Below are 25685 nucleotides of genomic sequence, written 5' to 3'. Positions count from 1 at the left end.
CCCTTTTTTCATCAATTATTGCTATTTTACAACATCGGTAATAAATTTAAACATTTTTAACTTACAGTATATTGTACCAAATTCAATTCTGAAACTTTTTTCCTCTTCAATATTCTTCTACTATGCATAGGTTCCAAGACATAAGTAACAAAATTCAGATAAAATAGGTATTTTTTAAAATGTTTTAAACAGTTTTGTAATTTTGAAAATGTTCCGGACCTCGCTCAAATCTAGGGATCTATAATTTTATTATGTGAGTGAAGAAATTTGCTTGCCCCTCTCATATCCACCTCAAAACAGATCCGCCTTGGTCTATTTATTTTTTACATTTTATAACATTTAAGACTATTTTTTATTTTTTTTCGGTGCCAAATTTAATAAGAATTGATTAATGAATTTTTTATTTAAAATTTGACTACGTCACTGGAGTCTGCACTCCCTCTCTCCCCCTCGTGTAAATTTCATGAGAAAATATTAATTAACCTGTGAAATTAAAATTAAAGATTTTATCATTAGCTTTTCCTTAAATCAAATTAAATCTATGGTCGAATTAAAATTATCACCAATGTTTCTAATCCAGCCGTCGAAAGTGACGATGTGTGGACAGCCCGATGCTGCTGGCAGAGCAATTGCCGGCAACACTCGGGAGACGCCTAAAACTTCACTGCATTTTCGAATTTTTCCGCGAGAATGCTAAGACCGCCACGAAATTCTCGGGACACGAGACTGAGTTGCCTTACATAAATTTTAAATTCCCACGACGGGAAAGTCAGCAACTGCGAATCGCTCGAATCAGAAAAGATATCAGGATCCACACCGAAGGGCAGTGCCCTAGAATTGGCGGAACAACCATGAAACGAGATCGAACGTCGACCCTGGTCAAAGTACTACGGGAAGTATTTTCTGGCATTGTGTAATAATTACAGAACCGGCACCCGAAACCTCATTAACTGCAAATGTAAATAAAATTGAAACCTCACTTTCGAGAATCCTCTGGTTTTCAATTATTGTCTCATTGGTACAGACCTGGGAGCGATTAGTCAAACTTCAGCGAGATCCCAATTCGGGCGTCGAAATGCTGATAATTTGTCAGTTATGTAAAAAATAGAGGTCGTTCGAGATTAACACGTCCCATAAATAACGTGTCGCGTAAAAACATAATAAACGAGGATACAATTAAGGACCCCTTGAAGAAGAAGGCGACAAAAAGTCGGTTGTGGGTCAGTGAATGCAAATCCGTAATCGATCTGTCGTGGCGTCGGGCTTGAAATAGGTAAATGGGAGGTAGAGCGGAGTTTGCGAGATGTCAATCCTGCTAATGATACCACAGGACCACAGCAAATTACCAGACGCGCGCCCTGCCGAACGCTGCCGGGGTCTGTCTGCCCCCGCTCGGGAGCCATATGGTGCACGAGAGTTAGTTTTCCCGTTTGTAATATTCCTAATGACTTACACACGCGCTCGCACCGCGTACAGCATGAAAACGCAACTTTCGCCGAGAGCGGGACTTAAGGACCCGCTTTATAAGCGCAGGTAATATCTCACGCCGAACGCCAACATACAGGGCGTTACGCATCCACTGGACGCGGCAAACCATCGAGAAAATTTCGAAATTAAGTGTATTGTAGGGCTGGTCAGGCCCGCCTATAAATTATAGGCAATTGTTTCTCAAAATGTTAAATTTCATCACAAAAATGTTTTGTCTGGAACACCCTGTACATATTTTATGTTCGCAAAGGATTTGTTATGTGTTTGTTAACTGATACAGTGTATTATTATTGTATTCTAAATTTCAAATCATCTGTCTTGCAAAGCCAGCTTAAGGGGGAGGGCTACAGGGACTATAGCCCTAGATCTCAAGAGATCGGGGCGTCTCGGCAAGATCTGGCAAAATGAATTTGGTTTTGAAATTTAATATCGTTTTTTTTATATATAAAGAGGGCCTGCAATGCAGTACGTGTGCTTCTCATATTTCCCGTATCGTATACAAATGTTGCATCGATTTATTTCGAATGTTAGGAGCACGATGTCGGGCGCGCGACCGTGTCATTTCGGGGTTATCGCCCGGTCTAAAGCCCGTATAAATATAAGGTACATATTGTGTTAGGGGGGGAGTCATGCGAGAGAGGGGAAATGAGAAACGTATAAACTCTAGACGGCGTGCGATCCCGGTGCCGATCATCAAACCAACGTGGCAGAAAAATGAAAAGCTAAATCCGGTTATCATAGCAATTTCCACGGCGCTCCGCGGCAAATTCGTTCAGCGTCAAGCGGGAGCCCACCTTTGCCTTGCACTCGAGCATTAACATTTCTTCGGGATAACCCTATATATTCGCCCCTGAGCGACTGATGACACCGCGGGCGAAGGGACGGCCAAGGGTTAACCGCAAACTGGAGTTATTGTCTTTGACGATTTAAGCGCTCAGATAATCCTGTTGTGTGGTGGCGTTTTAAAGAAAATTCAATTAAAGAGCCGATTGGGTAAGGCTTTTTTACGATATCGGGATTGTAAGTATTTTTTTAAACAATTTTATAAATTTTGTTAGTTACTTCTTGCAAAGTTAATTGCAAGTTAATGTGTCGCATACAATAATCAGATTGTCAACACCAAAAAGTTAACAACGGAGTGCTACAAGGGTCTGTTTTATGTCCCTTATTTATTTTTCACGATTTTTACCTCACGGTTTGAAAGAATTCTGTCACACTTTTACGCTGATGACACGCTTTTGAAGAAAATAAGATACAACTTAGACTGTTAAACGTGACACGTTTTAAATTAGAAGTTAAGAAGCATTTGCTTAGGATTTAATTTATACAGTGGAAGATTTTCTGGCGATGCCATATTACGAATAACATCTAATGTCTGCTTTATTTATGTTGTGTGTAAGTTCTTGTTTTTTTGTTAGTAATTTTATTTATTTACACGTAATAGTTTTTATTTTTGTGATCTTTTTTTGGGTATTCTGACTTGCCATAAATGTACTATTGTATATCAAATGATCAAATAAAGCTATCTATCTATCATCTATCTATCTATCAACAAACTGATAAAGATATAGATAGAGAATGGTATAAATTCCCTTTTAAAAATATCAAATAACTTTTTGACTGTAAACACTTTAAAACCTAATATATATATATAACGTTGTTGTCAGATTTACTCTAACTAAAAAAAAAATGTCCTTAATTTTCATGAGTTATATTATAGTTTATGTATAATCCGTAGTAAATATTACCAAAATATGAAAGTGCCCAAAACTGTTATAAAAAGGACCAAATATACGTATAACTAAAAAAAAATTTTGTCCTAATTTTCTTGACCTATATTATAGTTTATTTATATTCCGTAGGAAATATTACCAAAATATGAAAGTGCCCAAAACTTTTATAAAAACGTGCAAATATACGTTTTCGGACTCGCTGAACACGCTGATTTTATCAGATTTACTCTAACTAAAAAAAAAATTTTTTGTCTAAATTTTTTTGAACTACCTATATTATAGTTTATGTATTCCTAGGAAAAATTACCGAAATATGAAAATGCCCAAAACCTTTATAAAAAGTGCCAAATGTACGTTTTCGGACTCGCTGAAAACGCTGGTTTTGAGATTTACTGTAACTAAAGAAAAAAAATTTAGTCCTAATTTTCTTGCCCTATATTATAGTTTATGTATTCCTAGAAAAATTACCTAAATATTAAAATGCCCGAAACCTTTCTAAAAACGGCCAAAAATACGTTATCGGACTCGCTGAAAACGCTGATTTTATCAGATTTACTCTAACTAAAAAAAAAATTTTGTCCTAATTTTCTTGAGCTATATTATAGTTTATGAATTATTCCTAGGAAAAATTACCGAAATATTAAAATGCCCAAAACCTTTATAAAAACGGCCAAAAATACGTTTTAGGACTCGCTGAAAACGCTGGTTTTATCAGATTGACTCTAACTAAAAAAAAAAATTTGTCCTTATTTTGTTGAGCTATATTCTAGTTTATGAATTATTCCTAGGAAAAATTACCGAAATATTAAAATGCCCAAAACCTTTGTAAAAACGGCCAAAATTTCGTTTTCGGACTCGCTAAAAACGCTGGTTTTATCAGATTTACTCTAACAAAAAAAAAAAAAATTTGTCCTAATTTTCTTGAACTATATTATAGTTTATATATCACTAGGTAAAATTACCGAAATATTAAAATGCCCAAAACCTTTATAAAAAGTGCCAAATGTACGTTTTCGGACTCGCTGAAAACGCTGGTTTTGAGATTTACTGTAACTAAAGAAAAAAAATTTAGTCCTAATTTTCTTGCCCTATATTATAGTTTATGTATTCCTAGAAAAATTACCTAAATATTAAAATGCCCGAAACCTTTCTAAAAACGGCCAAAAATACGTTATCGGACTCGCTGAAAACGCTGATTTTATCAGATTTACTCTAACTAAAAAAAAAATTTTGTCCTAATTTTCTTGAGCTATATTATAGTTTATGAATTATTCCTAGGAAAAATTACCGAAATATTAAAATGCCCAAAACCTTTATAAAAACGGCCAAAAATACGTTTTCGGACTCGCTGAAAACGCTGGTTTTATCAGATTTACTCTAACTAAAAAAAAATTTTGTCCTAATTTTCTTGAACTATATTATAGTTTATATATTCCTAGGAAAAGTTACCGAAATATTAAAATGCCCAAAACCTTTATAAAAACGGCCAAAAATACGTTTTCGGACTCGCTAAAAACGCTGGTTTTATCAGATTTACTCTAACTAAAAAAAAATTGTCCTAATTTTCTTGAGCTATATTATAGTTTATGTATATTCCCTAGGAAAAGTTACCAAAATCTGAAAGTGCTAAAAACCTATATAAAAACATTCAAATATATGTTTTCGGATTAGCTGAAAGCGGTGTTTGTCAGATTTACTTTAACTAAAAAGAATTAGAATCAGAATTATTTTTCTAGCAATAGTAAAGAGAAATACACACCTAGTAGCCAAAGAAAGCAATTGTAATCTAGTTAAATTGTGTTACTTTGTTTCCAGGTTGATGTGCTTGGGATATCGCGACACCCTGTATAAAACAATTTTCAATCGGCGTACTGATACATATCATTAAAAAAGGCGTTAACATCGACTTGTGCGCTGTAAACACAACCGGTTGATTGACAGCCTAGGAACGGTGTCGGTTCTAGGATCAGTACGTCATCCCTATCAGACGATCTGGCGACCTGGCCGGGTGATCCGTGTTGACATTCAAATTTTCCTCAGCTTTGAATACATTGAGAATATAATAAAAGTAGCAGGTCTTAGTGAGTGACAAGGGTATATGGGCATTGGGCGACGACTTGGAAATAACGTTTTATAACTCCAGAATCGGGACGGCGGGGTTTACTTTCAAAGCCATTGTCGAAAAATAAAGATACACTTAAATAGATTTTCTTCTGTATATCTTCTTTTGTAGCAGGGGGTTAGCGTGGGCGGTTATCCACGTATAATAGGAAAAAATTCTAAACTCCTCAATCTAAGCTCGGATAAATCTGTAATATTCACTGAAACTTGCTTCAGCGTGCTTTGTATGTTTTTAGACTGCACAACTGAATACGGGATAATTGACACTATTTACTGTCTATTTTATGTTTCTCAAAATACATTATCCATAATTTTATTCCTTGTTTTTTTTCCCTACCGTCTCTTACTGTGTTTGCAATTTTATTCGTTTAGTAGGAAGTAATCTGTTGTAGCGTAACGTTCTTTGCTGTTGAATTAGTATCGGTCCGAAGGCAGTGCTTATTTCACTCTATTAGCTCGATTTGATCGCTGACCACTGCTAATCCAATTGGTATCCCGTTGTAGAAGTGGATTGATCTATAATTGCATTAACAATGGCTGAAGAATTACAATGGTCCGCAAGCCTGAATTAGCAAACTTCACTCGGGATAAAGGAGAAATATATCCTTAACCCTAATTTATTCATAAAAGTCTGAATAAATCAAGGATTTGACAGAGCCTGCCACAGGCGGAACCGCAACCTTTTCACGGGTCTTACCGTGACGTATCGGAACATTTGAAACGTAATAAATATTTAAGTGACTTTAAATTATAAGAAAAAAAATGTGCCCCTTATAAAAATACGTAAGTGTATCAAAAGATTAATATTATTTAGATTTTGTAAAATTTTTTTATCGTTCGCCATCTCCAGTCGAGTTTTTGGTAAAATTGACCACAACTGGTTTGAAAACCTATTCTAATTATTAAATCTATTAACAATTCTTTCTAATTTTTCAGACAATCCTTGAATATATGGAGTAATATGCTGATGACCTTGCTTGCATTTGACCTTGAGCTTAAGTTTCAAGGTCAAACCAATGTCAACTTGAAAATATGTCTATTTTTATGCAGGCGGTTGATAAAGTGCCAAATTTTACATCCGATATGCGTGTCAGGAGTTTATTCCGGTTTGTCCTTGCATGTACATTAGAGGTCAAATTAATATTTCCCGAATAAATCGATAAACAAGTTTCCAGCAAAATTTGCGGGATTTTGAATGACCTTCGCCGTAAGTTGCAAGGTCAAACTAAGGTCAACTTAATATCACATAGAATACGCTATTTTTGCTCTTTGTTCTGTGTCGTTCATATTTTACTTAAAACATCTTTGTCGAGTCTGTCAGATAAAAGAGAATTTGACCTTCAATGAGCTGCAAGGACATATATTAAAAAATTCTGATCTCAAGCTCTAGCAATTGCTGGCATATGGTGTTCCATTTAATATTCTCAAGTTGACCTTGAGTTGACCTTGAAATTTCAGATCAAAGAAAATTTCAAGGTCAACAGCAGGTTTCTTGTTTTTTTTTCAACGGTTGAATGAACAAACCTTACTTAAGGGTTGCTTATTTAAAAAAATATATAAATTTTAACATGTTTAACAGACGACTGCTTTGATCAAATCGGAGGCCAATGCGTATAACTCCTAAGGCAAGCAATTGCTGGCATAAAATATAATATTTTCAAGTTGACCTTGAGTTGACCTTGAAACAGGTCATAGTAAATTTCAAGGTTAATAGCAGGTTTCTTGTTTTTTTCTACGATTGAATTAACAAACCTTACTTAATATTGGAAATTGCAATCCCTTAGCTGTTTCGAAAGGGTTACTTATTTAAAAAAATATATAGATTTTAACATGTTTAACAGACTTTAATAAAATCGGACGCCAATGCGTATAACTCCTAAGGTAAAGCTTTCTACGGGCTACACTTTTTCCTTCGGGTTTCCTTTTACCCTTGTTTAAAATGCCGACAAATATTTGAGTTTTGTTCAGATCAGTTACCCCGCCATATGCTAAATAGAGGATTACGTACCGCGAAAAGATCTGAATTTTATTAGACCTTTTTACTCTTGTTAACGATCAAAGAAACAATTGAGCGCCTTAAGGTTTTCTCCGCATTGTGAGAATGTTTCGTTTTAACGATTTTTCTTTCTTTGCTATTATAATTAAGTCCGATGGCGAAACGGGGCGAATACTATTTTCGCTTTTTCATTATGCATGCAAATATATTATGAATGCCCGAATCTAGTCCTAATAACTTTCAATATTTGAATATGGAAAATACATTCAAACGCGTCGAACTGCTTTTCAGATCTGTCAGATCTTAGTTCTCGCTATTCCACGTATAAAACTAAAAATTAAACATTAATTACGGTATAATAAAACATTATACCATAATTATTATAAGTTAATGGACAGATATTCTCATAAACAACTTGAAAGTAATTTATCTTTGCTCGTAGAACTATTTAAACGGATACCATTAGAATTTACCACGGTGTGACATGTTTTGTTTGGTAGGATTTATGTACGAGTAGTATTGCAAGTTTGTTGGAGTAGGCTTAATATTCAGCTCACGCGTACGTCTTAACCCGGCAATCTCCACTGGCCGAGCGAGCGGTCGTTCCGACTTCGCCCTCTTCCGAACATTGTTAGCCCTATAAATCCCCATGTCATTTTTTTCAAAGATTACCCCACTGTCTAGAAAAGCCACTTATAATCATACGACTTTTTATGAACAGATGAAACTTATGTTCTGGCCACCCTAAATATGACACATAGTGTCGTACGAGAGATTTGCTACACTTTCGAATTTCGACCATTTAGAAACCTGACGTTATTTCATTTAAAAAAATCTAACTAGATTATTAATAGTGTCGCGTATTTATGTAATGGAAATGGCCTAATAGAAACTCTCCGATGTAAGCCTCTAAGCTTGCATATATTCGAAGAATAACGAAGTCTTAATCCGCCAAAAAAACTATTAACTTTTTGTTGGATTAAATAGCCATCTACATACAGATAAGTGTTGGCTATTATCTAAACTGTCAGCAGATGCCGTGCTGCGGTCCTCAAGCGGTAGAAAATAACTTTCAGCAGGGGACAGCGGCTCGGATGGTACCGACAGTCTCGGGTGGCAACAAGATTTGTTTTCTGATATTCGTATATTAATCTTCTGTTATTTGTATCGATATTTATATCAATTACCTTCAGATTACCTATCAGTCTTAAAATACAAGGTGTAATTTGTGTATTCCTTTTATTCTTTTTATTTAAGTTATTTGTGCATTTATAGACCTATCATATCCTATACAGGGTCGATAAAGTAAGTCATAGAAATCCGTGCGATAGGGAAGGATGGCTATAATGAAGGCGTCTCATAGTCACCGCCCGTTTAGCCCTTCCACAAATACGATCCATTTCCGCTTGTAATTCAGCGACCGGTGGTCATCTTTGTTTTCGTCGTTTGGCTTTTTTTTAATAGATGTTACTACTTATACGATTTCGACTTCGGTATTCCGATATGTTAATACCATCCGTTAACAGAGGGCAGCACAACGCGTAACAAAGAAAACTTTTTACAGTAGCTAGTAGATACCTGTTTGTAAATCTAGTGACCTTGTTTCCCTACTGAGAAGTTATTCAAATGGCGTATAGTGCTCAGCCGCATTTAAAGTTCATTTAGTTGTTATTTAAGTATACTTTTTAAAATGACTTAAAAATCCCAAGAAATAAAACAAAATTCCCTATTTCCCCAATTCCAAAAAAATCGGTAGATCTGGCATCACTCTTTCTAGAGCTATATGTTAACGGATTGTATTAACATATCGGAATACGAAGTCGGAATTGTATAAGTAGTGACATCTATTACCGGTCGCTGAATTACAAGTGGAAGTGGATCTTATTTGTGGAAGGGTGAAACTGGCGGTGATTATGATTCTCCTTCATTATAGCCATCCTTCTCTATCGCATGGATTTCTATGACTTAGTCGCTCTCACGCAACGGCCGATGAACCATGGGGACTTTCCGACCCTGTATATTATTTTATTTTGTGTGAATAGACTGAATTAGATTACAAAATGCCTTCTAATTCATTTTGTTGTTGTAGAACTATTTACATTAATTGTTATTTTTTCGGAGCTATTGTAAACTACAACGTTTTTATTAAGTTAATTTATTAAGTTTGTAACGTATAATATACCTGGCACCACTTGAAGTTAGTATTAGTTTCGTTGTCCCTACCGGGGCTCTACCGGCGCCGAGTAGCACCCCCTCAGCTTATGTTGAACCGGTAATCCCGCGGATAAGTTGTTGGGGGACCGCAGGGATGCGGTCGGTAAAGGATTTGTAAAATGTAATTGGTTCAGCTGCTTCAGACACGTTGAAATCATCAATAGCTCATCAGATTGAACTACCAACCTGCCACCCCTGAACCCTTACGGGTCATAACAGACGTATTCGCCACTGTCTTAGCGGCTACGCTACTTTAATGCTGCTACGCCGCCCGATCTGCGGCCACTTATCGCAAGGATTTCTCGCGGAATCGTCTGCCTGCACGGAATGTTTATCCCTATCGCCACGCTTTTTACTCACTATATAGGTACCAGAAATTATTCTATACAATTTTTGTACGGTGCAGGCTCGGTTATCTTAAGAGATACAAAGGATGTCGGCGAAATTAGAGCGAAGTTGCAGATTTTGATAATAAAAATAAGTTTCTCCCATCTTTTGAAGTTAGTGTCGAACTGAAAATGCATTTTTACTTCTCTAGACTTTGATGTTGTCAATGAAAACTTAGGGTGTTTCGTTTTCCTAGCATTGTTTGTAAAAAAGGATAATTCAGTATTTCGAAAAAAAACAAAAGGTAAACAATACCATAGCTCGATCGCATGTCGCGGAATAAGAATTAAAAAATATGAAAATCCAATATGGCCACCCATAACAAAAAGAAAAGTTGAATGCAACGGCGTATTCGATTTCTCCACAAACAAGTGTTCTAATAATGTCCAAGTTTAGTAAAGTTTCAATTTTCGTGGATAAATTCAAAACGAAAAAAAAATATTAAATTTCTGTTCCCTAATTTGACCGATCTTGTATCTCTTAAAATAACAAACTCCGCACTGAAAAAAAAGTATTTAGATCAAATGAGCAGATAGTTTTAAATGGAATTATTTTGCCGTAAATATTATTTTATTCTATTCAAATGTATATACTTTCGTCAAACTATGTGAAATAGTTGCTGTAATCTACAATTTTTCTTAGAATTTATATTATTTGTAAATGTATACAATTTAATTCAAATCTTTTATAGTTTTGAAATTTATTATCTCGGATTTTAGCTGCAATATCTCTTACAATTCATCATAAAGCTGCAAACATATTTGTTTCAAAACTACCAGTTCCTTAAAATATATATATATATATTTAAAATTTAGTATTAATGTAGGAATTATTCAAGACAAATGTAGCATATTATAATCAAACTTATGTTTTCTTGAAAGAAAATTGTAGGTCACAGAATGTCGTAGGTTCAAATATATTCTTAAAATAAGTATATACAATCATTTGACCTTGACCAAAACTATTCAATTTTGTATTAAACAACGATACATTAATATACAATACAAAACATGTTTCTATAAAATCTATGTAGATCATAAAATTAAGAATCGAATTCGTTTAACCTGAGTATCAAAATCAAATATTTATTTTAAATGCTGCCTATTTTTAAAGTAAGATATTATATTTCTGGGTAGAAATTTAAAGTATCTAAATAAATAAATAATTTTCTTGAAAGAAGAAAATATTTTCTTGCGTATATACAGGGTGTCCCAAATGTGACGCCCGTCCTTCTGGGATTTGATTAAGGAGACAAAAACGAAGTGAAAATCAAGAGTGGAAAATTTTCCGATTGTTTTCCGTTGAGTTATTCAAAAAAATATTCAAAAAATAAAAAAAGTAAAAATCCACTTTTTTTCTCAAAACTGAGGTCTGTGCTTATGGGGACCAAGACATATAATTTGTAACCAATAGTTTATTTTTAGTTTTCTGAATATTTTTTTGAAAGAAAAACAATCGGAAAATTTTCCACTCTTGATTTTCGATTTGTTTTTGTACCCTTAATCAAAACCCATAAGGACGGGCGTCACTTTTGGGACACCCTGTATAAGCGTGCGATACCTTAAAATCATAATTATGCTGTACATTTGAAGCAAGAATTTTTTTTGCATGCAGTGGTGTGGCTTGAAAAACGAGCACCACTATATGTAAATAGGAAAAACGAAATCAATTACTGAATTAATTATAATAATAGGAACCCCGCAACTGGTCCTTGGGGTACTCCTGTTTTGGTCGTAATTTTTATAATGTAATTTTTAGATTTCCGTAGAATTCTTTTAAAATTGAATAAAAACAAATGCGTTAAAACTAGAAAAACTTTAAAAAGTACGTACTTACATGAGTTACAGGATCATATAGAAGTACCACACCTGAAAATTAATACGGTTAATAAATTGTGTTATTGAAGGCAATACGTTCATAAATTGCAGATTAATATGTACATTAATAATGAAAAATATAGGAAGTATAAGTAATTAATGCAATTAAGAGAGAAAAACAAATATATTCACAAAATAATTACAAATGAGAAAGAGAGAGAAAATAAAAAATATGTATATATTTAAGCATTTTGTAGTTTGAATAATTTGAATATGTATTTCAATAATGAGAAAAATAAAGGCAAGAAAGGTGATAAAGATAAATAGCAGGGACAGGGCATCCGAGAGAGAATTATACAGGATGATTACGAGTCTGGGGTGGCGAGAGGTGACGATGCGAGAGGGGTTCCGTCTAAGGGTGCAGAGCAGTGACGCGGGGGTGTAGGATGATAAATGGTCACTCATACATACAGCCGTTTAGGCCCGGACTCGTTTACAAATCCGGGAAAGGATTTACTACGCTTTCGAGGTGCGAAACCCGTTTGATGTTAAACACCAACTGGAATCGCCGACCAAATCCCTAACGTGCAAAACTTGTTTCTTTTTTAGCATGGGGAAAAGTTTAATATATTCGTATTTTGTTTCCGAACTGTCACGTTCCACGTATTTAATTTCTGACTTGGATATTTTACTGCCGCATTTGTATTTAGCAGGAAATCGTCTTTTACAGAGGCATTCCGGAAAAAAATATGCAGTTGGCTACATTTCCCCAAACTGGATTTTCATGCAACCTGATACCAACTAAAACTGACTCACTCATATTTTCACATAAATGCACATTTACAAATTTTTTACCTCAGTTTCGAATATCTTCTTCAACACGTATCATTTCAATATTGACTCATGTCTTTAATTTTAAGTTATTTCACCCACAATTTGAGAATATTAATAATATCATGTATTAACTATCGCATATTGGAAAGATTTTCCGAACTTTTTACGTCATATTCGATTCCCTTCTAAAATCCCTTCAACTTTGGCGCATGTCTTTAATTTTAACTTATTCTCACTCACAATTTGGGAACATGAATAATACACTTTCTGACTTTCCTTAGTCTTCCAACTTTCAAGTAGATAATAATAATAATGCTTTTATTGCCATTAATCTACTATAAAATCCTAAAAGTGACATGCAAAAATGCAAACTTGAAAATTTTCCGAAATTTTTTACTTCACTTTCGAGTATACTCTTTCCGATCTCAATTGAAGAACTAAGAGGTTGGCAGTATGTACCAGGTTCGGTCGCTGACGCAGCAACTCGACATTGATGTATATATATAGTTGCAAAACTTTTGTGACATTACTAAAATAGATATTAAAAACACAAACAGTGAGTAATAATGTAATTTCTATCACAGAACCTTCAAAATTGCATCCAACATTTTCTTTGACTTGGACGAGAGATGGGCGCGAGTGTCATTTCATTTCTTTAGAACTAAATTAACATAATTATTTTCTCGTTGTTTTACTAGTTCACATGATTTACGGATTTTAAATAAAGGATACAAATCTTCGCGAGGATAATACGATATATTTGCTATATAATAATTATATTTTACATAGTTTACACACAATACATTTTTGAACGCGTACGCATTTTTACCCGAATTTGACGCGCAATATCTCCGAAGTCCGAGGTCTGTAGGTTCGCAGTGTGTACAACTGCACTCGATTATTAGCGCTGTTGCCACATCTACATAGTGTTTATGCGTTCATTAAATTTAATTTAAAACTACTTAAATATGATACTTTTATGTTGTTAATTTTCAATATGTATGTTATGTGCATATTGAGTAGATTTCTTTGCTATATAGATAATGTTTATCGCAAATAATTTCAATATAATTTAATTTTTTCGAGCTGGTAGCGGGTTTTGGTCCCATAAGAAAAGTGTAGGGCCCCCCCTGCGATCCTCACTTCCCTCGGACCCCGATATACCTCCTTAAAATAAAACTGTCCAATTATATTTAAATTTTTTTTTTCAATACTGTGCACCTAAATTTTTCCGCCCCCCTGGTATGGAAGTTAAGTGCCGCCACTGATATCATGTCTCTACTTGATACCGGCTTCCATAATTAAGAGAAAAAAAACAACTTGTAGTACGCTGACAAATATATGGAGCACAAGTAACCCGATGCATCATCTGTAGGACTTGCTTTACAATGTCTGTCGAATTCTCGATATCACCAGTTGGAGTCAATCAAAACACCTGCCTGGGATTTGTTTTTGACAACATAATTATATTACTGTTGGCATTCTTCGCCATAATTGGACAAGTTTAAATACGGTCGCAATAAAATTTGCAGCAGTTTCGCAGCAACTTTGAACGCAAGTTTTTCTTTAATCTGCGCTTGAAAAAGTTGTTACATTATTTCGTCTTCATCTACTTCGGTGTTACCATAACACGACCGGTAAAAAAAACTACAGAGAAGGCTCGGGCTCGGTATATATTAGCGCAAATATGTTTTAATATTTCATCATTTAATCAATTAATCGGTTAAAGAAGTTATATCCATTATCAGTGGCGGACTTGGTCTGTAATCCATTTATTTCTAATGCGATATTCTATCGGCGACATATAAAAGAGGAGGAATTTAATTTTGTGGAAGAGCTGGAACTTTAACAGTACTGTGCCATCTGATCCGTCGTGTTAATGATTACAGCAGCAATTGAAGCATTCATCAAATAATTTCGAAATTAAAGGAAAGCTAATAAACAATAATGATTTTAATAAGAATTCCGGGCGCATCCGGCTAAGAGAGAAAGTTTCAGATTATATTGTTCCGTTCAGACAATTTCAAACGACTGCTCTTAAATGTTCACTGGGCCACTTACTGTTTATAACAGATTTAATTAATTAATTCAAACGTTCTTACAGCGTTTTCGTAATCTAACAGCCAGTTATTACTTTGTAAGTATAATAACTGCAACACTACTTGACAATTTGGAAATTAATATCTTCATAAAATGCCCCCCGCTGCCGCTTGCCACTTTGTGTCACCCTTATGAGAGATTATGTTCTTATAACGTCGCCACCACGTGATAACATTACCTGTGGATGAAATTTATGGCGCGCCTTACACCATATTGCCTCATATTTTTTTCTCTAGCCTCGTTATTTAATTAAAAGGCTTAGTTTCCAAAAATACACCGCGGGCGACAGTGACGGCGTTGAAAGAATAACTTCCAAGTATAGTTGTTACTATATCAATTGGAATCTGTGAATCCTAAAGCACAGGACCGTCTGCACTTCTCTTGAAATTTCTTCCTATGCTTTAGCCATGATGTGTCTCGTAATTTACACTCGAATAGACCACTCCGCCTGATGTAGAATCGACGACGGCGCACTGGTCGTCAAAGCAAACCTGTATTGGTCCACTAGATCGTAAATAATTTTTTGCATGGTATTCTATAATTAGTTTGGTGTCGAACGCTGTTCACTTGGCTTTGCCAGTACAGTTGAGAGCAGTGCTTGGCGTGGTATATTTGTTGTTGGTATAATGCGAAGTTCTCACCCTGTATGTTAAGGATTCAGTTTCTTATTCATTTACCTTTGTCCAGTTCTATGTAGAACTTTTGTCCATAGCTCCAAAACGTGTATTTTTTTATAGAAAGTACCAAAAGATACTCGATTTTCCAGTCTTACAATTAAAGTCCGTGCTCTGCAGTCAACAGGCGTGTCCGGATGATAAATCAATTTTAATTTGGACTTGTATCGTTGGCGGTGTTCTCGATGGACTGTCAATTGAAAAATGGCCCCCCATACCGTATGCTAAATCATAATAATGTGCGAAATGTGAAGTTGAAAATGATGGAAACCGCATGGATTTTAGTTGAGTAGTTTTTGAATAAGATAAATTTCAGTGAAAACGGCCCACATAACATCACAGGTATGCACAGTGTCGAGCAACATATGGTGTTAGTGAGCTAATCGGGTTATTGATAGACAGGTTGTGCTGCCGTGTACACATTACAACAACATGTATAGGAAGATTAATACTCAATATCTGTATTATGGTGTTACATTGTTTTTATCAACCCTTTTCACCTGAACGAATTTTTCAGAATAAAATGTCAATTAATGCACACGTTCCACCAGGAACGAAAAAAAAAATTACTAGGGTGTTCCAAATGTAATGCATGATTTGAATTGTGCGTCATTGTCCTTCGAAGAGTTGGCAGCATTGTGCAAAATCACATGTTCTGTGTGAATATTGTGAAAATTCATTATAAGAATGGAGAGTGTGTAGTTGAGAGTGTGCGCAAATTATGTGGAGTTTGGGGTAGAAAGAACACCCTGTATGAAACACTGAGATTAGTTGCCAAATTTGAACAAACAAGTTCGGTTGCAGAGCAATTAAACATTTCAAGAAATACAGTGCAGCGGATTTTAACAAAAGGCATACATTCAAAACTCAGCTAACCCAGGAATTGAAACCAGACGACCAATAAAGTTAAATACAATATTATTTGGAGGTGTAGTAGTTAGTCTATTTTCTGTTTAATATGAATAATATTTGATTTTTTCGTACAGTCAACACTCTGTATTAGTTTGTGGAGGGCCACGTTCTGCCCCAGAAATGTAGTTGTGGCGCAAACAAATAAAAAAATGAATAAAACGTATATATGTATATGAGACGTTCTATAAAATAAATCCATTGAAAACATAGTAAATGTCTAAGCATAAAGTTGGATGGTATTGTTTCCGGTTTCCGGAGTTAACTGAGCGGTTTCCGAGTTTTGCGGAAAGCAATGGAGTGCGGCCCATTTGCTTCAGTACACCATAACTATTTTTCACACTCACATGTTCCTTCGTTCTCACATACTTATCCTAGCCCAGACTTAAAACTCACCCTATCCCACGCCTTGATATATCCCGCGTTATGTCTCATCTCGTCGTATACGGAATCGTTTGAATTTTTAATATATGCTCTTGTACCAGGCCAAACCACTGTGTAATGATCACTCGAGGACGATCTGTATTGGATTTTTATTCATGAATGTACCGGGGTAGTCACTACAATCTGACGACTTATTGTCAGTTTATTATTGAAATTACAAAAAAGTTTTTAATACAAAAGATTTAGCTTTTTTTATGAATACAGCATTAGAAAAAACAATTGAATAATGGAAATCACTAAATTAAAGAATTTTTTTAAATGGACCTCCCTATATATTAGTGCATGTTTAGCTTCGTTAAATTTTTCTCTTTTCGAAAATATATAATATGTTACTGTTTGATTCAGGACTTTTCGACATATTTCAGTTTAAAACTGTTTTTGAAAAAAACAGGAGGAAAATTTATGTCTGACTGATCGCAGTGGCTATGGACGAGGCACGCGAAACAAACAAATGACTTTGGCAGAAGTTTATTTATCATCATTCATTTATTTCCTATAACAAACTATTTTAACAAAGAAATAATGGTTAGTGAGAATGAAAAATTTGAAGTTATTCGTTTATTTTATGATAATAATAAAAATCATTCTTAATTTTAACAGAATTTTAACACCTAATTAATAAAAACCAACTAAAACACAAATAGTCACAGATGCTCAATGTGACCCCCCATTATTATTGATGCACTTCGTATAATCCTCATTAATTTTCAAAACTGCATTTAGTATGAAATGGGAATTAAATTCACTTAAATTTTGTATACATTGATCAACCTTATGTCTTAGTTCATCTAAATTTACACTAGTTTCCTTATAAACCTCGTTTTTTAAGTAACCCCACAGAAAACTATACAAGGGTGTAAGGTCTGGGCTATTTGAAGGCCATTAAATATTTCCTTCATTACCAGTCCACAAATCAAACCTATTATTTAAATAATTTCGTACTGCACTGGTTTTATGTTGAGGCGCCCAATTTCCATAATAAACGCACAACAAGTTGCCAGATTATAGTGACTAACCCTGTACAAAACAATTTCGGGATGTTCCGCGAAGGCTTATTTCAAAATAAATCACTACTTTTAAAAAACATATATTTTTATTCAAACAAATTCAACAATTTTTTTTATATCTTATTAAATGAAGTCCAACAATGTTCTTCGATACCAGAAGTCTTTTACTTGTGACAGCCTCAAAAGAACTGGACTTATTGTTTTTCCATCTAAAGAAATATTTTTAATTTTCTTCAAAATGATACGTTTCATTTTTTTAAGTTTGACAATACTTCCAGTGGCGTGGTTATGAGAGTAGATTTTTATTTAAAAAACCGATACACTGTGTATTTGGTGTGACGCCCTTGAAGGTATCTAATCAGATTCGGTTTGATTCCAGAACGAGGCCATCCACTCCAACGACTTATTTTTTTTCACACAGATAATAGAAGTGTTATAACATGAAAATATCTACCCGTTATCTTGTAATCGTTCCGTGAATCGAGTTTAAATAGCAATATCAACATTAATATAATCCGACAAGCTCTAACGATTTCAGTAATAACTAATTTGACTTAATATAGATTAGGCTACTGATGAACCCACCTGTTACGTATTTATTTGAAATAGATTATGCTTTAATCTGACTGGTAAAAAGCACCGTGACAGTTAGAAAATTGCGACATATGGTCCGACCGTATCAGAATGATATCACATCGACCGAATTTGTCACTCCAGAAATTGTTTTACATAGATGTCCGTTAATCATCGCGTTATGTAATATGGCGGCACAAGAGAAGTCGGAGAGATGTTTAAAATGTCATAGATATATTCCTAATATCTAAATTCCGTATTACCAAATCGGCACGCTCGCGTTTATTCCCTCACGTCCCTTCGTGATCCTTTTTAACTCCTACCTGTAATTCCCTACCCCGATTTACACTTTCAAATACGTATCGATTGTTCTAATTCTCATGCAAGCTCCGACTGTGGCCGTTAAGACCTATGCGGCTCGTAGGGTATGAATAACTTTATTTGAATTATCAGCGAACTTCAGAATTTAGTGCCACTAACAGAGCGGAAGCCAAAATTTAAGGCACATTTGTGTCCGTAAGTGTTAAACAATTTTACTAACATTATTTTTCATTTTGATCTCATTTAATCTTTCGCGTTTTTATAAACAACTCCAAAATAACTCATAAAATTCATAAAAATTTTCAAATAATCGCCCAATCCGGCAATTCCTTCAGTCGTTGAAGAGATCGTTACGACCTCTAGCGAAAGACGTGGAACCATTAGATTCCTACCTAAAAAATCAGTCCAGAAATCTCTAACTGTTGTGACACCCCATATCAGCACGCCAACAGATATTTAGTGATTTTCCTACTTTTTTCTTGGCAGCGTCATATCCGTTAAATAAAATATCAATTTAAAATAAAGTTTCCATTTTCTTTGTAGTTGTAGGAAACTACTCCATTGTTTACAGTATGAGCTAATACGCTTACTATTATAAAAAGTGCAATAGCTCTTTAATTAGTTCAGATTGAATAAAATCTTGGTGAAATTTAGTTTAACAAGATAGCCATATAAAAACAAAAGCCGAAGAAAAGCATGTGGGATAGGCAACACCACTATTAACTAGATTCAGAAAACATTAACTAGGAATGCAGTTAATAACAGACTATAGCAACGGTTGAACAAAAGAAAAGTATGCAACAAGGACATAATCCTTACAGCTTGTTTTACCAGAATGAAGAAAACTCGGTCTTGTCTTAATATATTTGATAATTTAACTAGAAAAACTGCAAAAATCTTATTGGCAAAGCTATTAAAATTCCCCGTGTGTTTTCTAAGATAAAATTTAATTGAATATGTAATTCTACTGGATGCTAAATCATAGAATTTAAAATTTATTACGATGTTTCTGGTAAGTATTAAACCTTACGACGAATTTATTATTGAAATCTAGCCAAACTATGACAGTTACTTAATTAAGTAAACGATAAATATACTTTAAGTGCGTTCTGGCTTCTTTAGCGCTGGATGGATGGGTCATAACTTTTTTCATTGTAATTACTTAAATTATTATACGGTATTATACAACCGTGAAAGAAAAGAGACTAAATAACTATGTAAAACGTAACGTGAACAAATGTTGTCGTCAATTTTATTGTATTGTAAATAATTTTATGACAATGCAAAATAAAGATATTAATTTCTGATTAACTGCCAGTAAAACGTATATCTTAATGTTGGCCCTTTCGAGGTATTGTTACAAAAATATGATGATATCTACCAGACACAGTTTTACAATAAACTGTTTTTGTTGTACATCCGAATCCATGTGTTAACGTGACAACCAAGTTTTCACGTCTTTTTACAAAACTAATAACTAGCGCAGATGAAGAGGAAAGTTGTATTAAAGATTATCTTGCGGCTGCTACATGCGGTTGATCTGTTTTCATATCACGACTAAGCTTGTCCCAGCAAAACAACAAGATATTAACAAAGTTTGAACACTATAGTGGTCAGCGGGTTGGTCGGTATACAGTCATTATTTCCCGATTTACTCCTACGCAGTTGAGGAAACTAGGCATTTTTTGTAATTTAAAAGTTTACGCTATTTTCAGTCGCCATGGCCTGTTTCATTTGAAAAGTTTTAGTAGGTATGTTTCTTTCAATTTTTGTTATAAACATACAGAGTGTAAAGTTTATACATAAAAAAACTCGGCGAGTGCGTTCCTCTTGAAAAATAGTGTAGGTATTTCATAAAACGTTTTATTACTAATGTTCTGTTTCAGAGATACAGGGTGTTAACGTTGTTACTGTGTTCTACTTGATTATTTTTAAAATGGTTAAAGATAAAGATGTCAAAATTTTAATATAAATAATATAAATATTTTGGAAAAGAAATTGAAACTTGTGCATTGATGTGAATGCCTTGACCAAAAATTCTATCTCGGGCAATTCTTTCGCGTGGAGTGTAAATTGAGCGGGAATAAATAATGGAGTAGCGCTTAAGTGAAAAGAAAGACAAACAAAGGAGAAAACTAAGATACAAAAATATATCAGTTTAGATCTGTTTTATCCGTTGAAAGCCGTGAAATATATTAGCATTTGTCATGTTAATAGTCACAGGGGGCAGATTGGCGGATTTGTTTGGAACGTCAATGGAGCCCGCATACGGCACCTGCGGGCCAGAGTTTCTAGCGTTCGAGAGTAAACTGGTTGAAAAAAGTTAAGACCGTCACGCCGAACTAAAGACGATAATGTTTTAGTCTACACCCGTTGTCACATGACTGAATTGTTATATTTAATAATAAAAAAATAAAAAATAAATGATTATGCACCATTAATTGAGCAAAGTAATCCTTCTTATCCCTTATCATAAAAAATTAGTAATTTTTTTTGGAAACTATTATCGACATGGGACAAGATGTTTTTGCAGTAATGATCTCTTAACATGAAGATTAATGTTTAATGTTTGAAAAACCGATGATAAGGATCATTTACGTTCTTCAGAGATTGAAAATTTTAATGATTCGGTTTTAACTTCGAATCCGTGATCAGCGACCCCTAAAACCCCCGTATACCAAATTTGGCGGGAATCTGTTATTTTTTGACATTTTGATCGGCCATCTTGGATCCTCCATCTTGAATTTTCCAAAACTGACCTCGGATCCGTGATCAGCGACCCCGAAAACCTCCCCGTATACCAAATTTGGCGCGAATCTGTTATTTTTTGAAAATTCGTGATATCTGACCTTAGTTGACCCGTTTTTTTGAGGTTAGAAAAAGAACCATCAATTCTGACCGTGGATTCACGTTCGGCGGGGTCTTAACCACATAAATGATCATTTGAATATAAAAAAATATATTTTTGTATTTTTCCTAGCACTTTTTCGTGAATTTTTACTATTTTAGACCTGTTTTTTGAGGTTAGGAAATTCCTGTGATGTGACAAGACAACTTTTTTAGTGTGAAAAATAATTGAGGATGTAACTCAGTTAACATTTTACTTGGGAGATATCTTCACTGACAAGATTTGTCTTTTTATTGTGTGTAAACTGTAAGCATCAACGCCTACATCCGAAATGAAACGACCTGTGTATTATGCATGCATCGGACCCATTATTCGAGTTCAGAACCTGATCTGTTAAGACACCGGCATATTTTCCGATCCCCGGTGTAAATTTCAACGCGTCGTGATGACTTAAGCTCACTTCATCCCCTTTTAGCCGGTGCTGATTTACGTTTGGGGTACACACGGGCATGGGTCTAGTCGAGCAATTAACAAGGTTAGCCTGGCTAATCCCATGAATGATGTCCGCGTCTGACGGATCGCCGTATCGCACTCGAGCCCAGCTCAGGATACAGTATGACGAGAAAATTAAGGAAATTTATGTTTTCACGCTACTAAAAATACACTCTCTTTCGGATGCGCCGGATTTACCTACTTTTTCCTTTTGCTTTATCGGATGCGAAAATCACATGCGCATTTTATCGAACCGCGTTTACAATATGATAATTGTGATCGACTTTGTACGCGTACATTTCTCAACAATTGGAATGTAAATTAATCCTCCCTATACATTTCGATAAGTAATAAAAGAAATATTCTGGATAAAATTCTTTAATCAATCGAATGACAGTTACTTTCGTAGAATTAACTAAATTAAGTAGTATGTACCTTCTTAAATTGGGCATATTAACATATCAGAGTTGTCACCTCGGTTGTAAATTAATGTCAATAAAATTAATATTTAAACTGACAGAAGTGTACAAGATTATGCATTGCATTGTATAAAAACTGAGCTCTGCGTTCTTCTTTTCGGTATTTATATCTGGCACGTAACAAGTTAATTAATTCCCTATACAGGGTGTAACTTTGAATAGGCGTCATATTTATATCGACTGACCTTTAGAAACATATGTTGTCTCAAATTCCGCATAAAAACTGAATTTTCATTCAAAATCTTTTTTTTATTTTTATACTTTGCGGCTGGACAGACTAGTGCAATGCCATACAACCGCCTGCGCTAGACGGGAGCGCATACCCACTTGGGAGTTATGGCATGCATTTTTATCAAATATCATCATTGTTAATTCTTATAAGCATATGTTTTTTTCGTAATATCACACAAAAGTATAACAATGAAGACACGCAAACGCATCGTATCCTCCCTAACACTGAAATAAATAACTTTATAAGGTTATACACTTCCATTGTTTTGGTTTTTAGATTCAGACCTATCACTTCTTATGGATTTTATGAGCTGAAACCAAATTTGAAGAGTAAAAAAATTGTCATCGTTTAGATTTTTTGTAATCGCAGGGTACTACCAAGTTTTTACCACTTCAATAGTCAGCCACAAAATCTGTAGAAAATGGTAGGTCTAGAAACTAAACAAAAAAGTTTTTTTTGTCGGCCTTTGTTATTTGTTTAAAAAATTATAATTTCAGAATGGAATTATGGAGAATGCAGACTATTACCCCTAAAAAACTTACCCCCACTGAAAGTTACACCCTGTATAGAGTAATAATAATCTGATGGTCTGATATAAACGCAAAGATTTCATTGAATAGTGAGTAATCCAGCGCAAACCTGCTTTTTCAATGGTTTCGTGATTGCAGATTTTGTATCTAATAAGAAAAAGAGGGATCCGTCTAGCTGCCCTGTATGTGGACTAACAATATCATCAGGAGACCTAGAGACGCACTTTATGCACGAACTGGATAGACTGTATAAATTAAGTGGCACAGGTGTTGCAGCAACGAGAAAAAGGAATAGACCTGAACCAGGTAGACCGCCTGCTCTTCCTGGTGACAGTGGCCCCGAAGGACGGTGGGAAGTAAGTGAATTATAGTGAACTATTTCAACTTTATGCATAGCAAAGAATGTCTGATCTGAATATAATTTAACATTGACAAACTTTCTTTGTGTTGTAGACATTTCAACGAATCAAAACTAACAGACAGGGCCGACTAAGACTTAAAATACGAAAGAGGAAAGCAGATGATTGTTGCCCTATTTGTACCGGTCATCCTCATAGGACACAGGAAGAAATAAATATGCATGTAGAAAGATGCGTCAGGAAGGTTAGTATAATTGTGTTATGTCAACGCACTTTTTAATTGAAAATAATCTGTTGCAGAACGTAATGAATGAGGAAGATGAAACGGTGGATGTTGAAGGTGATTCAGAATTAGAAGAATGGCACGAGAGTCAGAGACGTCGAAGGAATTCGTTGGTAGCTGGTTTAACTATAGCAAGTAGTACGGGGCGAACCACTGATGTCGACAACGAAGGTGACGATGTTATCGTCGACGGCGACGAACCGGAAGATAGTACCTTTGGTCCTTCCCAATATACTGAGTCAGATGTAGTAATGAAGGAAGGCAAAGAAAAAGATGGTGTTCAGTCACAGGTACAATATGTTTTTGTTAAATTGTGTAATCTAGAAAGAATTGTTTTCATCCTCAAAATTAGTTAGGAAAAAAAATACTAATAAAAACTGATATGCTTCGCCGCATTCATTGGAACACTATGTACAATTCTTAGTACTTTCAGGTAGCTACTGTCAACTCTAGTGGCGACGTTGAGGTGAAGGTTGAAAGTGCGGGTCAGCAGTGCGACAGCAACGTCAGCACATCAGACGCAGAACCCAGCAGTAGAGCCCAAATGATCGAAGAGTTAAGAAATAGAATCAGACAGCTCGAGGCAGAGGGAGGTGGCGAGGCCGCCAGCACCACAGAAACCGAGGAATATAAATGTTTAATTTGTTTGGTAAGATTTATTGCCGACCAAATAAGTGATTGGAATTGGAGTGTAAGAAAACATTATTTTGCAGGAACATTATAAGAAACCAGTAATTTCCACTGTTTGCTGGCATGTACACTGTGAGGAATGTTGGCTGCATACTCTGGTAAGTGAATTTTTGTTTCTGGTATGGACTTGACCTAATTATTTGAAATAAATGTTTTATAAGACATAAAATAATTCTCTATTTTAATAAGAGACAATTGTATTTCTGTTTTTTTACAGGGTAGCAAAAAAGTGTGTCCTCAGTGCAGTATGATCACTTCTCCTACGGATCTTCGACGTATTTTTATGTAATGTGATTTTTAGAATATGTGGTGAATGTTCTAAATACCATGAACATATATTATTCCCCAATGCAAAAGTTTTAAATGAATATACTCTTCAATTCCCTGCGATGGATACTAAACTTATTTTATCTTATTTTATTAATCAATTGGATGTAATAGATAGAAAAAATATTTATCTTGCAGTAGGGCAAAAGTGTACAAAGTATGAGAATCTTTATTAGTTTTGCATGTGAGGGAAGAAATTACTATTTTAAACTTTAAATATGTTCACGCACCGTACTTATTGTAATACATGCACTATAACTAATAAATATAGCTTAGCTAAAATAAACGGCATATATTCATACAACAGTATCTGTAAAAAATTTCGCCATTTTGTCTATCTGTTAGTCAAATAAATCGATATAAATTTTATAATAACGCATTGCGAATATCAAAATAATTGTGTGAAAACATCATTTAAACCTTTTAATAAGGTAGTACATTAGGGCACTTGGCGAAATTTACTAAATAAAATAAGTTAATGGTGGTGTATCGCAAACCTTGTTGTTGACTGTGGTCCCCAATTGAATTATTAATTAATATCAATACCACATTTTGTTTAATGTTATTATATGAATATGTAAACTTTATAATTATTGTAATATACATTTCTATTTCTGTTGTTTGTACTTATTATTATATTATTAAAATTGTATTATAAATCCTATGTACATTTTTTGTAGATATCTTGAAAGACTATACTAAATAATAAATGTCAATAAACACTTACAAATATGCTGTATTTTGTTCCGATTGCCTTCAAAAGCTATTTAAAATAATTTGAACTAAATTTAAACACACAATCAAATATCACTTCACAAAGCACTTAT

The 25685-nt window shown here is 34.5% G+C and overlaps 1 protein-coding gene across 1 annotated transcript in view; it reads left to right on the top strand.

The window, feature by feature from the left end:
• The window catches only part of LOC108916836 (E3 ubiquitin-protein ligase Rnf220-like), a 96653-nt gene extending 71266 nt beyond the window's left edge, over nucleotides 1–25387 (top strand). The window contains exons 4-9 of the mRNA XM_018723145.1: nucleotides 23338–23555; nucleotides 23653–23802; nucleotides 23859–24131; nucleotides 24275–24490; nucleotides 24555–24629; nucleotides 24749–25387. Coding sequence (XP_018578661.1) covers nucleotides 23338–23555; nucleotides 23653–23802; nucleotides 23859–24131; nucleotides 24275–24490; nucleotides 24555–24629; nucleotides 24749–24820 — 1004 coding nt within the window. The 3' untranslated portion in view covers nucleotides 24821–25387. The remainder of the gene's footprint in view (nucleotides 1–23337; nucleotides 23556–23652; nucleotides 23803–23858; nucleotides 24132–24274; nucleotides 24491–24554; nucleotides 24630–24748) is intronic.
• Nucleotides 25388–25685: the final 298 nt, after the last annotated feature.

Source organism: Anoplophora glabripennis, unplaced genomic scaffold, assembly GCF_000390285.2.
Source record: "Anoplophora glabripennis isolate ALB-LARVAE unplaced genomic scaffold, Agla_2.0 scaffold2, whole genome shotgun sequence".
In the NCBI taxonomy this organism is placed as follows: Eukaryota; Metazoa; Arthropoda; class Insecta; order Coleoptera; family Cerambycidae; genus Anoplophora; species Anoplophora glabripennis.
The sequence above is the reverse complement of the archived record's forward strand: the minus strand, read 5'-3'. Positions and strand labels throughout refer to the sequence as shown.